The sequence below is a fragment of the Carassius carassius genome, chromosome 1 (genome assembly GCF_963082965.1).
Source record: "Carassius carassius chromosome 1, fCarCar2.1, whole genome shotgun sequence".
Taxonomy (NCBI): domain Eukaryota; kingdom Metazoa; phylum Chordata; class Actinopteri; order Cypriniformes; family Cyprinidae; genus Carassius; species Carassius carassius.
Window position 1 is genome coordinate 35,632,302 of NC_081755.1, and position 13,783 is coordinate 35,646,084.

Below are 13,783 nucleotides of genomic sequence, written 5' to 3' on the forward strand. Positions count from 1 at the left end.
GATAATAACAGTGAGACTTCAATATTATTATTATATTATTTATTTATGTATTACCACTGAACAAGGTAATGTCCCTAGTTTGCATGTCAGAAATCTGGTCACCTTAGTTTGAGTGTTAGTCAGGTCTAGTTATGTACTAAGGGATACTGTACACTGAAGAGTTTATTTTGAGATAATGATCTCACACTTGTACTGATTTATTTTTGTCAAGAACTTAAACTGCGACTGAGATGATTTACTGTATGTGCTAGTGATTTAATTTTCAGTCATTAGTTCAATAAAAACAAAAATGCCTAATGTTAATGCATACTAACAAAAACATACATGCTCAAATGGCACATGTTTTTTAATCTCATTAAAATTGAAATATTAATAATTAAAAGGTAAAATAACATTTCAAATAATCATCTGAACACTTACAACTGTTAAAACATTTTGTTAGCCCAGCACAAAAATCATTAATGGCACATTTAATTTCATCGTGTTTGAAACCTATCAAAATATATAGGAAAATGTTAAGCAAAAAAAAAATACATCTAAACTAAATGGACCATCTAGACAAAATGGTTTTCATTGTAAGTTGCAGAATGAGGTCCATTACAGACAATTGTGTTGCAATAACAGCTTATTTTATATAGTATTATTTCTATTTATAGTATCACATAATAGTACTTTATAGACAAACTAATATTTCAGTGTGTAATATTTCTATCATTATTTTACAAATTATCACATACAGTAGTCACATTAAAACACAGGTACAGTATGAAATGTTTAACAGGCGATAAAAGCTGAAAATAAAATGCTTAAAAATGCATTTACCGTCACCCCTCAGGTGAGAGCATTTAACTATGGCCACACATTTAAGTCGCAAAATATCTTATGTACATAATCTTCTGACACATTCACAGATCCCAAAAGGGAAAATTATGTGCAGATAAAATATGAATAGTCAAGATTTCCACACAATAAGCTCTGAAAAATTTAACATTTGTTGCAACATGGCAAAGAACCTTGCTATGCCTGTTCTTCAGTAAATAATTATTCATCCTGATGCCATGGCCTTATGTCATTCTCTTCCAATAAATGTTCACATTAAACCAACAATTTAAGGCAAAGGTTAATAAAAACAAAGCAAATTTGGCATATTTACATTGATATATCAGTTATACCAGACAGGCCAAGGAAATGCATGTCTCTGCAGTGTGTCAGCTCACAAGCTGGATTTATCTGTTGATAACAGCAGAGCTGAAGAGCAAGAGCCCACAGTTTACATGGCATATCAATCAAAAAAATGAGTCGCGTGTTCCTCAGAATACAGTACACTTCTTGCCCCTTTTCTTTACAGGTGGAGGACATAAAACAGCACGGATGGCCTCATCAAACACAGTTTTTAAACCCCGTTGAGTAAGAGCAGAGCATTCCAGATACTTCACAGCACCTGCAAAGCCAAAGATTTCAATGAGCCAACTATACATGATACAGTTCCCCGTGGCAATACCATAACACCATTATAGCACATTGAAAAAGTACTTACATTTTTTTTTTGTAAACAAAGACTAAGTACATTTGATACATATATATTTTTACACTTTCTTGTTTAATTAATTGCACTAGTCATTTCTTAGTAATAGTTTGTAAAATGTTTTTTATGAAAACTGTATCTACACCAGTTTTGTTTTCAGTGTAGGTTTGTTAAAAAAAAAAAAAGGAAATAAACCATATACATATAAAAAACTGTTCTTACCAATCTCTCTAGCCATAGCAAGCCCTTGCGGATAAGTGATGGGAGCTAGTTTCTTATCCCGCAGACGTTCAATCGTGTCTTTGTCATCTCGCAGATCAAGTTTAGTGCCCACAAGTATGATGGGGGTGTTTGGACAATGATGGCGAACCTCAGGGTACCACTACAAAGAGAAACCTGGTTAACACAAGGCACCCTAATACACTGTGGATCTTGTTGAGGAATCAAAATGCTCAAGAGCTATTTCTTATTTTTCAGTGGATACTAACCTTTGCTCTTATATTCTCAAAAGAAGCAGGGCTCACCAGTGAGAAGCAAATTAAAAACACATCCTGTAGAAAGCAAAGGAGACTCTTTGTTAAAATCAATGCCATCAATTATTCATTTCTGATTACACTGCATTATATAATGCTGAGGTTGGAGGAAAACAGAATTATCATTTTTGAAAACTTTTTATAACCTTTTTAAATCATTTATCATTTAAAGAAAGCACAGTACTGCTCAAATGTTTGGAGTCTGTGCGATGTATTATTAATGCACTAAAAGAAGGTCTTTATGCTCACCAAGGCTGTATTTATTTAATCAAAAAATACAGTACAAACTGTTATATTGAGATATGTTATTACAACTTAAAAAAACTGTTTCTATTTTCATATCTTTTAAAATGTAATGTATTCCTGTAATGGCAAAGTTGAATTTGTTTTGTGGAAACAATGATTCTTTGATGAATAATAAGTTAAGAACAGCATTTCTTTGAAATAAAAATGCTCTGTAACATCAAACACTGCAAAATTGATTTGATGCAAGATGCATTTACTTGACAATTAAAAGGTTTAAGATATTAAGTATCGTTAAAAAAAAAAATCTCAAATGTTTGTTAGTCTTTGTTTAAAACAATCAAAAATATCTGCCAATGGGGTAAGAAAAATAATCTTAATTCAAAGGCTAGACAAGTTTTTTTTTCTGCCCCATTGGCAGATATTTTTGCTTGTTTTAAGGACAAAATTTGTATATATATATATATATATATATATATTTTTTTTTTTTTTTTTTTTACAGAAAACAAAACATATCTTAAGATATCTTAAGTCATTTTACTTGTACAGTAAATTCACCTTGATTCAAGAATTTTTAGAAATTTATACTAGAAAACAAGACAAAAATACTAAGTAGGAGAATAAATATGTTTACATATATATATATATGTCAATTTTGATCAGTTTAATGTGCTGAATAAAAGTATTTAAAAAATCTGACCCAAAACCTTTGAATGGTAATGTACATTGTCATTTTCATAACAAAAGGAAGAGGAAAGTTGGAGGGATTCAAATTTGTAAAAAACATTGTATAAATATTGGAACAAGTAAATAATTCAGTTGGATGCATGCACAAATCCCTGCTCAGTGCTCAAAAGATATAAGATCCAACTACAGACAAAACTAGTCTCTGTATCAAAATGTATTACTGGTAATAAAGAACAGACTATGCATGAGTCATTCCAAAAATTATAATTAATGAAGTCTAGAAATGAGTAAAAAAAATAAATAAAAAAATAAACACTGTCAAAATTGTAAAAAGGAAAAGTTTTCAACTTCGGATTACATAGCCAATCACAGAGATATTTACGCACTGTTTGGGGATAGGAGAGTGGTCTAAGGCGGTCATAGTCTTCTTGTCCTGCTGTATCCCAGAGGCCTAAGTTAACAGGTTTACCATCAACCATAACATTGGCAGAGTAGTTGTCAAATCTGAGGGTCAGAACATTTCAGAACTGTGAACACGCATGGGTAGCAGAATAATTCCCGTTTCAAAGTATCAAACTGTACTCACACTGTGGGAATATACTCTCCTGGGAAGGCATTAGTGGTATAGCTGATGAGCAGGCATGTCTTACCCACGGCACTGAAATACAAAAGACGCTAAGTGGTGAGTGTGACTGCAGTACTGAGGACCGAGGACTGCACATACAAGGCATATCAAGGAAACAATTGTAGAAAGGCCTGTAGTTAGTCATTCAGCCATTACATTCACTCTTGGGTTCGATGGCACGCTGGCAGCCACTAATTCACAGTCCTGTTGTCAAATGAACTGCCCCGCCGAATGAGGAGTGAATACAGGGTGACAGCTTCTTGTCATGAAAAACACACTCTGCATGCACTTACACAGAAAAGGGGGGAAAGAGCATAGACAGGAAATGCAGCGGCTGGGTGAAAAGTGATAAAAAAAAATAGGAAAAGAAGACTAAGAGTGAGAAAGTCTGATAATAAAAGGGGCAAAAAAAAAAATAATTAGTAAGCAGGCAAAAATAGCAAGTAAGTTCGAGGGCTTAGAAACCTGAATTTGTATTCCTGTCATTAGATCAGTAGGCTGTGAGTTTCATATTGAAAATGACAGAAAGCGTGTACCATGAGACAGGGGCTAAATGGTTACAATGAAACAGCAAATATTAATTCTCCATGGTCTAAAAGAAACTATGAATAAAGCACATACATTTAACTAATACCATCAAATAAGTACAAATCACACCAGTAGAGATAATAAACGGTTTGGCCTATATGCTTTCTGCTTGACATGTATTTTAAGCTAAAACAGTACTAGTATCATTATTGTTAAAATTGTTTAGTAGGCACATATTGCATTCTACTGTTGTAGTCTAATAATTATCTAGTGATTATATATATATATATATATATATATATATATATATATATATATATATATATATATATAAAGATGAATAGTGGTTGCTAATACTTTAATGTTAAAAATAACCGGTATTGGCAATGAAATGATCATAAAAACAAATGATAGTTGATATCTACCAAGTGCAATGCAATTACAACGCAACTATTTGTTTCATACGATGTTTATCATCGCTGGGAAAAATACTGTAGTAAGAATTTAGGATGGAATTATGCGGATTTTATGATGCGCTCTGATAAAAAAATAAAAATAAAAAAAAAGAATTATGAAAAGGTCAACGATAAAGTTCAGGTCATTTCCACCGGAGCTCTATGATGTAACGTAGGTGTGAAAACATGACATCATTACAGAGCCATTCCACCGTACACGCGCATCTCATTTCTGCACCGCGCGAGTTGCCTGTAATGTTTGCATGTTTACATGTGTCATCACTGCCACAATACTTTAAAGCGAAATCGATTCTATGCACAACTGTAAACTAGCATATATTTAACAAAACAGCCATCACTGAACAGAGCCTATGCTCATTACAATCAAATGTTAAACCATAATATTAACAACTGCGGTGTTTCGGAGAAAAACACGGTAATATTAAAAAATGTGTAATATTGTTAAAACCCTCAATTTTGTCTCAGCAGATATGAACAAAAGCACGATCCCCACTCCCCAGCTACTTCTCGCAACAATTGCTTTCCCCCAAAAGAAAACCTCAGTACAAAAATAAGAAATTTTAGTGTTTATTCTTCAACATCTTACCCGTCGCCGACAACGACACACTTAATGGCTTGCATTTGCAGTGCACGAGTAGTATCCGAGGAGCGAGGAATCTGAAGAAATAGCCTGAAATGTGATGTTAAGGTGCCTGTGGGCTGCTACGACTGCTGATCAGTGTTCAGCTGCAGTAGCAGCACTATTGGGGGGGGGGGGGGGGGGTGATATTTCCGGAAAAAGACGAACACAAGGTTCGTACACTTTCGGAGATCTCGTGAGTCTCTCTTCTTCTCTCACACCACACCGGGGGTGGATAATATGAAGAGTCCTTAAGTAACAAATACAAGTAATTAATATTGGTCTGTACATAAATATAAAATTACACTGTAACAAGTAACTTGTTAAAAGCATGTATTACAGGACGCAAGGAGTATTAATATTGGAAGCCTTGAGAGAAATGTTCTACAGTACAGGAAACACAAGACACTTACATATTCAAGAATTAATCATTTTATTGCTTGACCTGCCATTGGGACAATCTATACCAAAAGATTTACAACTGGAGCACATCCAATGAAATCAAACCATACACAGTTATAGAAAAAGAATAATAGAAAAATGGTCCTCTTACATTTTACAACTCTCTGTGCTGATGGCTAATCAAACTGAAGAATGGGTGAACAGGAGTCTCTAAGCCTACAAGCAAATATATCAGTTCCTCTGTATATACTAGAACACAACTTTACTGAAAACCTCAGAAGAAAACACCATCGGCAGTCACAAACAGGGAATGAAAAGCAAACTTAAAAAAAAGGTTGGGGGGGGGGGATACAAGCTCACTTCTAGTGTATCAGTGAATGTTCTTCAAGAAACAGGGCCTGAATTGTTAATAAATCATAATAAAAGCAAGCAGAAAATTGAGTTAGCGGTGGAACAAATCACTTAATTTATTCATAAAAGGGAGCGAATTACAAGAAAGTTTAAATGATGCATTCTACAGAAAACAGGGAAAGACTTATCATTCATTTGATCAATTCTGCACTGCCAAATGAAGTTAAATTAACAAAGCAATGCATATATGAGCAATAACAAGTACACCATATAGCAATTTTATGCCTAACAAATGGTGTCACAGTTTACATTAAGGGCTATATAAATTACTTCAACATGTTTATTTATTCAACCCCACCATAAGGCATAAACCACTCAGTGAAAAGACAGCAGAACGGTTAATCAAAGGCTACTCATCACATATCATTAAGGGTGCAGATTGTGTCTTTAAAGCTGCAGCCCCAAGATTTGACTGATTCTGAAATTATAATCCAGTCTAAAGGGGCGGAATCGGTGAATGAGCATCTTTTCCCAGAAGACTGCAGTAAAGGTCTTACATCAAGCGTCAGAGAGTTAAAAGAAAACGATTCCTCCGTGTGGTCAGTCGGACAAAGTCAAACGTTGAAGATAAAAACACAAAATCTAGGTCAGTTCACTTGCACCTTTCTTTAATTAACATAGCGATTTTGGGACAGTTCAGTTAAATAAACTCTTAATTCCTGGAGCTTCAAGTCTAAATAAATGACACTGCTAAGGGTATCTGTATATACCGATGAAAAAAAATATATTGTAGTTTACAGATAATACAGGTAACAAGCTGACATTATGAATAGATTTGGGAGGGGAAAAAACTACAAGGACATTTCTGTTGGCTATGCATTATGAAAGTAAAGAAATAAGGCACTTCTCAAAGCCTAAATTAGCTTGAGTCTGCAGTATAAAGGAGCTGGACAGCTGTGTAACTACATAACACAAGATGTGTGGGAAACAAAAATACACAAATTTAAAATTCACATCAACTGTTTTCAAATAATACAAGAATATCTCTGTGTGACAATTAAAATCTACCTTCAGCAACAGTTAACACTATTGTACCCCCCAGTAAAATCGGACAACACAACTCAGAGAACCCTAAGAACAATATCTGAGAAGAGATTAAGATGGTGGCAGTAGTGGATCGCACATCTATATATGATGATCCGAACCCCATGACCTCAACACAAGCGGTAAATACTGGCCCTGTTTTAAGACTGTGATTTAACTAAGGAGTTTATTCTTAATCTCAATCAAAAAAGGACACTGATCATTTGAAAACTACTTTTCTTAGTCCTGCTCTGTTAAAAAAAAAGAAAGAAAGAAGGGGGTGGGTGGGGGGCATTTGAGATTTCAAAACAGTTCACATAAACATCACATGGGATCTTCACTTGGCTGAAGAGGTCACCAAGTGGTCACTTCCTGTCGAGGAGGATCCTCACATACTCTGTCAGATTTCATTAACCATTACATTTCTGTAACTCTTCTTAACAATTCATCAAAACCAAACATTTGTACTTTTTTCTGTACTTAAACACAATGTTGAACACAAGATAACATCACCTTTTTGTGGGGGAAACAAACAAAGAAAAGCATTTGCAGCAGGTGGCAATTCAGAAGGGAGAAAATGCGAAACAAAATCTAACTTTAAAAGGAGATTTGTCTAATGTTGGTGTTCTGCATAAGAGTCCAGTGCAAGCCTGTATGTACTGTAGCATGAAGGATGAAGGGAGAACAAAACATCCAACAGAAAATGAAAAAGTCCAATGAAATGGGATCACATGCCACAATGAAAAACAGCAGGCGCATATAAAGTGTGTGTATAATATATATATATATATATATATATATATATATATATACACACACACACACGTATCTATAGATATCAAACTGTGCAAAAAAATATGGTTGTGGTCATTTACTTCTAATATATAATAATTTACATACACTATATATGTGCAGCAATAACAATAAAAGAGCAAAGCTAATCACCATGATAAACATGGTGACATTTTAACTTCAGTACCTCCAGTAAAACAATATAACACACATGGATTTATGCCTTTGGCTTCCCTATACTCAAATGCTTGAAATGAGCGAGGGGAAACAGATTCTGAAACCCGATGCCTCAATTAAGATACATCATCAGACACTGAATAGATAGACTACATGACTGTTAACCCTGCCACTGGTTTCCTTCATTCCATTCGAAACACTGTTATACAGAAACGTCAAGCAATTTGGAGGAGAGAGACAATCCCGACAGACTTTGTTAGTTCAACATGTTCACATGACAGGCATATGTGGCACAATGACTGGCTCATTTCTCAGGCAAAACTAACAATCAGCCTTATGGTAAATCTATGATGGATACGAACGCGACAGGGTACAGCACGAATCAAACAAACAGATAGCGAGAGAGAGAGAACACTGAAGTCAATGGGCACCTGGGTGTTGGAAAATGCATAAAGAAAAGTAAGAAAATAAAGCGGATTTGCATTGGTGGACCCTGCAATAGAGGAGGAAAGAGCCTAGAGCGCCTCAGACGGACAGAGACACAAAGCTGTTGTACTGCTGAATGTTTCGCTTCAGGATATCTGAGCAGGGACCAAGCACGCGTTCGAACCGTGGACGGTCCAGTTTTACGCACTTCAGCGGGCCGCGAGCAACCACAGTGGCAGCACGAGGCCGGTTCATGAGGAGAGCGATCTCACCTGTTGAAACACATACGGAGGGAATTCAGAAAAGAGCCATAGAGAAACAAACACACACATTAACGTTTACTTACGGACACTCATCATGGACTCAATATGGAATTACATTAGCAAAGGGATTTCTGGGATACGGTTAAATATACGCGGCATGACTAATTTCACAGAATGTAAAGAAAACACAATTACCAAAGTAGTCAGATGGAGCAAGTCTTCCAACCTCTACAAATTCCTCATTCTCCGACCGTCTCTGCAGGACTGCTGCTGAACCCTGAGAACACAAGTCAGAATCAATACATCTGTTCTTCCAGGACGCCTCTCTGAGGTTTTAGGACTACACTTTCAGTTTCACCATCATCGAAGAAGTATATAAAACCATATGACTCTAACTAACACAAAAACTTGTTGGAGATGCGGATGAGTAGATTTGAATGAATGGATTTTTACAAGGAAAGCTACCTCAAGAATAATGAAAAATTCATCTCCTGGTTGACCCTGCACAACAATCTTCTGGCCATCTTCAAACTGGACCGTCTCGAGGGCATCAGCAACTGTCAACCGTTCCCATTTATCCAGAGACTCTGCGCAAATAATGTTAGCATGTTATCACCACAAAAGGCAAACCAATACCATATTTTCCGGACTATAAGTCGCACTTTCTTTCATAGTTTGGCTGGTCCTGCGACTTATAGTCAGGTGCGACTTATTTATCAAAATTAATTTGACATGAACCAAGAGAAAACATTACCATCTACAGCAGCGAGAGGGTGCTCTAATGCTGCTGAGTGCTCCTGTAGTCTACACTGAACACATATAGCGCCCTCTCGCGGCTGGAGACGGTAATGTTTTCTCTTGGTTCTAAATAAATGCGACATATAGTCCAGTGCGACTTATATATGTTTTTTTTCCTCATCATGACGTATTTTTGGACTGATGCGACTTATACTCAGGTGCGACTTATAGTCCGAAAAATATGGTACACACACACACACACACACACACACAACCTCCAAATATACATTACAATAAAAGAACATAAAAAATAAAAATTTATGCCAGACGAAACATCAAACTCACCCAAAATGGAGACCTTGCTAAGGAATTCCTCATACATTTTTCTCTTTCTCAGAGTACTTCCCTAAGCACGGACAGTAAACAAGACAAATCAGTTTAATTTTAAAAAATGAAGAACTAATCAGTGAAGTCGTATACCAACCATGAGTATTCTCCTGTAGCTGTCTCGGTCGATCCCCCACAGCTTGACGTTGGTCTTTGCTCGGACAGTGGCTGCTCTGGGAGTCCCATAGATCAAAGCCAGCTCCCCAAAACTGCCACCCTCTCCAATACTGGTCACCCACTCATTGTTGACGTACACCTTTCATAAAACAACAGCACTTTCAAATATATCCATCAATATATCACATTTATGCATTATTATATTACATCCTGATTCATCGCTACACTGCACTTACATCCATTTCACCTTGGTCAATAACATAAAAATTGTCCCCCTCATCCCCTGAAATGAGAAATACCATACAGAAATCAATTTATTTGTCCTATTTTTACACATTCAGCTTCTGCTAAAAAGAAGCCTTACCTTGTTGAATCACGGTCTCTCCTGCAATGTAAGTGACTGAGAACATGGCGTCAAATATGTCACTGTGAAGAGTAAAATAAGTCCAATAAATGACAACAGACCGTATAGTTACACTGAATATTTCAATCGACAAAATGTGTCACCTTCTTTCATTGTCGTCAAGATGAGCAAAGAGAACATTCTTTTCAATCGCTTTAGCAAGAGCAGCCATAGTTTTATAATCTTTAGGAATGACCTGTGAAAAACAGCAAATATAGTAATGGTATATTAATACAATAACTATAGTAATTACATATAGTAATTACAATAACTATGTAATAACTAGGTACTAACCCTGAACCTACCCCTAAACCTAACCCTACCCCATGTAGTTACCTTGTATTACCAGAACTTTCTTAGATAAATACACTATAAGTACATGTTAGTACACGTACTGTAAAATAAAGCGCAACCGCTATTTTCTTACTAAATAGCAATTGTACTGTTGTAATGTAGAATTCAGCACAACATTATTTGTGTGGTAGAAAAATTCTAAAAGAATGATTTATAAACACAAATGAAAAGTTACCTTTCTGACATAAGACGCTGCGTCTTCCTCGGTGTAGACCTCTGCACTGATGGCACCTCGGCGCCGTCGGCCTTTGACCACAGGGTTCATGGGAGGAGAAACCTCATCTTCACGGGAATCTGAGCGAGAGCTGGACTTCTGCTGGCTGACCAATTGTTTAGCTTCCTCCTGCGACACATAAACAACAATTGAGGCACTGGAACTTAAGAGTATTTCTAAAGAACACCGAGTCTAAGAACATGCGGTTTCCCGTGAAAAATGACTGACCTTCTCAAGCCTCTCGAAGTACTCTCTGAGGAAAGCCATGGGTCTTTCAGGCCTGTTAGTGCACAGATGCACAATGCAGTCCTTCAGCAGCTGCTGGATGTTGTGCTTCTGCACGTAGCGCTCACACTCCCGCAAGCTCCTCTCTTCTTCACTGCTCGTACTGCTGGACGCCATAGTGACCTGCTGACCCGACACATGCACTTCATGAAACCCAACCAATCCTTCTTCATGAGCCAAAAACATCATTAGACCAATTATTTGCATTGAAATGTGAAGATATGACAATCATCATGCCTTCTAAACTGTAACGCCACAAAGTTTTTCACAAATTTTTACTGTAAAGTCTGCTTGAATCTGAAGTTTCAAGCAACTTTGTGATGTATTTCTAAATGAAATGAGATCCTGAGGGCGGGGCCATCTCAAGCTGGCAGTAGACTGACAGCTGAAGGCGAGCGGATGCTCTGTTCATGCGTCACACAGACGTTATCCGAGAAGGAACATCATTCCAGAGGAGAAGCAAATTCTCATATGTTGAATACAACTATGAAGACAAACCATTCTTTTTATGTGGATTAACATGCACTTAGATGAACTGTTCACCACAAGACTTGCGTGCTGAGTAAACATGTGGACTTTAAATTCAAAAACAAACTGAGATACTACAAAATATTTTGTACTATTCTGAATTTTGCAGACGAAACTGTTATGGAAATCATTTAATTAGGCATAGAATATATTTGTGTTAGTTATGAGGAAAAAATACTCTATTATATTTACACTTCAGTGGTTTCTCATACACACACACACCCGTGTATGATCATGTGTAGATGTTCTTGTGGTTAAAATCACTTCCTACATTTATACACATATAAATTACACCCCTTACCATGTTTTTCAGAGTTAAGAGCTTCCCAGACATGTTGACCAATGAACTTGTCCAGTCCATCTGCCTTTACAAGATACGGACTAAAAACTATTTTGAAAAGTGAATTTTCCAACGGATTCAAATGCTAAATTAACAAAATAAATAGAAATGTTTCCATTACACAAATATCAATATCTTTTTAATACGTTTTTTTCCATTTCTATTACTAAATTAAATGAAACTTTGCACATCCATGACTGTGGAAACCTTCTGGTGAAAAGAAAAACACATGATCTCGTGATTATATCTTAATGAAAACAAAGTACCAATGATAAATAAAAAAAACCGTAGACAGTGTGGCTGCAACCAAATACAACATTAAACAATTTCAAATAATAAGTTGTCAAACCGCAACAAGTACAACAATGTCTCCTATATCTCTAATAAATCCGTAGGTGATTAAGCTAATAAGCACAGAAAATTCTCTCAAGTAACATATTATTTTTTTTTAATCAGTGTTGTATTTTGACAGTCATACCGTGGCCCCTAGTTCCTGTCGGGGCCCCTGAGCTCATCAAATTCACAGTTCGCATCCCCACAGGCGTTTCTCAAGTCAACGCTAATCGGTCATGTGAACATAACATTATTTTAATTCGAAAGAAGCATGACATTGCAAACACAAGCTGCTAGGCACGTGTGTGAACGTCAAGCAGCGTGACCCTGCAGCTTCGTGCAGCTCGGTGTTTTCTGTGAGCGGTTTTGTCAAGCAGCAAATACGCCATCTTGCAAACTAACGTTACATTCAAACAACAGCGGAAGCCGACCGCGTTACACGAACCTCTCTAAGAAGCCGTCAGCCCACGCATCGACATCAACAACTGTCACGGCGAAGACTTCTGCTATTAAAGATTCATACCTGAGTCGCTTAGATGAGTCTATGTACGTGTTTAACTCCGTTTACACGGGCTTTCTCACAGTCCTCGGATGGACGGCTGCCTCACCGGAAATGGTTATGACCAATCACAACACAACGATTGACGTCAATGCCCGTTACTCCTGACAACCTTAAAGGGCAAGGGCTTGTTTTTGTACTGAGAGGAGATCGAGGTTCTCAGACTGAGCTCATTTATTACATTCTGACTCACATGATGTGCTACATGTGCTAAGTGTTTAGACTATATTTTGCGGTCCCCCATGCCGTGACATTGCATTTCAGAAAGAACGGAATTTATTTTCCATGTGTTTAAAGCTAAGAGCCTGTGTGATTTGGATCTATTGAAGCTGAAAAGGTTAAGTCTGTACATAAACCCAAGCCTAGTGTTGTCCTTATTCAACCAGGGTCATAAACACCACTGAAATTGCGTTCTTTACTACAACAAAACTAATACTTCACCAGTAACACCAACTCTCAGGTTTTATGGCGCATTGATTACACTGATCACTATTACTATATAGATCAGTAATTTCTAAACACTTGTATAACCACAGTTTTACTACAAATACCATGGTTTAACTATAGCAATATACTATATTTTTTTGGTTTTATTTTGTTGTAAAACCATGGTTAATTTCCTTAAATTCAGCACATACATTTATTTATTTATTCGAAAAAGATACGTCTACTCATACTGACGTACAAAGGATAATGAAATACTATAATACAAGAAGAAAAAACTATTTGAAGATAAAACACAACAGAAGAGGTGAAGTGTAATTTAAAAGGATGAAAATACTGCCACCATTTATT

General features: G+C 36.5%; 2 protein-coding genes across 3 annotated transcripts; both read right to left on the reverse strand.

Annotated features, from left to right (window-relative positions):
* Positions 1-234: 234 nt before the first annotated feature.
* Positions 235-5,363, reverse strand: rac3a (Rac family small GTPase 3a). Its single transcript, XM_059557165.1, has 6 exons — positions 5,204-5,363; positions 3,575-3,646; positions 3,375-3,492; positions 2,014-2,076; positions 1,748-1,907; positions 235-1,441 (listed from the first exon to the last, which is right to left on the reverse strand). The coding sequence occupies exons 1-6, from the start codon at positions 5,236-5,238 to the stop codon at positions 1,311-1,313; spliced, it is 579 nt and encodes a 192-aa protein (XP_059413148.1). The 5' UTR covers positions 5,239-5,363; the 3' UTR covers positions 235-1,310.
* A 289-nt stretch (positions 5,364-5,652) lies between these two features.
* On the reverse strand, positions 5,653-13,104 carry prkar1aa (protein kinase, cAMP-dependent, regulatory, type I, alpha (tissue specific extinguisher 1) a). 2 transcript variants are annotated; one of them, XM_059557166.1, is made up of 11 exons: positions 12,953-13,104; positions 11,172-11,351; positions 10,905-11,072; positions 10,480-10,571; positions 10,337-10,398; positions 10,209-10,255; positions 9,953-10,111; positions 9,814-9,874; positions 9,196-9,317; positions 8,926-9,007; positions 5,653-8,739 (listed from the first exon to the last, which is right to left on the reverse strand). In XM_059557166.1, the coding sequence occupies exons 2-11, from the start codon at positions 11,343-11,345 to the stop codon at positions 8,567-8,569; spliced, it is 1,140 nt and encodes a 379-aa protein (XP_059413149.1). In that variant the 5' UTR covers positions 11,346-11,351; positions 12,953-13,104; the 3' UTR covers positions 5,653-8,566. The 2 variants fall into 2 exon arrangements, with proteins under 2 accessions (XP_059413149.1, XP_059413154.1); XM_059557171.1 differs by having other exon boundaries at positions 11,172-11,354; positions 12,953-13,102.
* Positions 13,105-13,783: the final 679 nt, after the last annotated feature.

What these genes read in the sequence shown, in the direction of transcription:
- rac3a (XM_059557165.1), bottom strand. Translation starts at nt 5,238, where the DNA reads ATGCAAGCCATTAAGTGTGTCGTTGTCGGCGACGG. An exon ending in CACTCTCCTATCCCCAAACA is followed by an intron (nt 2,077 to 3,374) that starts GTGCGTAAATAT and finishes TGCTTTCTACAG; the next exon opens with GATGTGTTTTTAATTTGCTT. An exon ending in TGCTATGGCTAGAGAGATTG is followed by an intron (nt 1,442 to 1,747) that starts GTAAGAACAGTT and finishes TTGGCTTTGCAG; the next exon opens with GTGCTGTGAAGTATCTGGAA.
- prkar1aa (XM_059557166.1), bottom strand. Translation starts at nt 11,345, where the DNA reads ATGGCGTCCAGCAGTACGAGCAGTGAAGAAGAGAGGAGCTTGCGGGAG. An exon ending in ACTTCGAGAGGCTTGAGAAG is followed by an intron (nt 11,073 to 11,171) that starts GTCAGTCATTTT and finishes TATGTGTCGCAG; the next exon opens with GAGGAAGCTAAACAATTGGT. An exon ending in CAGCGTCTTATGTCAGAAAG is followed by an intron (nt 10,572 to 10,904) that starts GTAACTTTTCAT and finishes TGTTTTTCACAG; the next exon opens with GTCATTCCTAAAGATTATAA.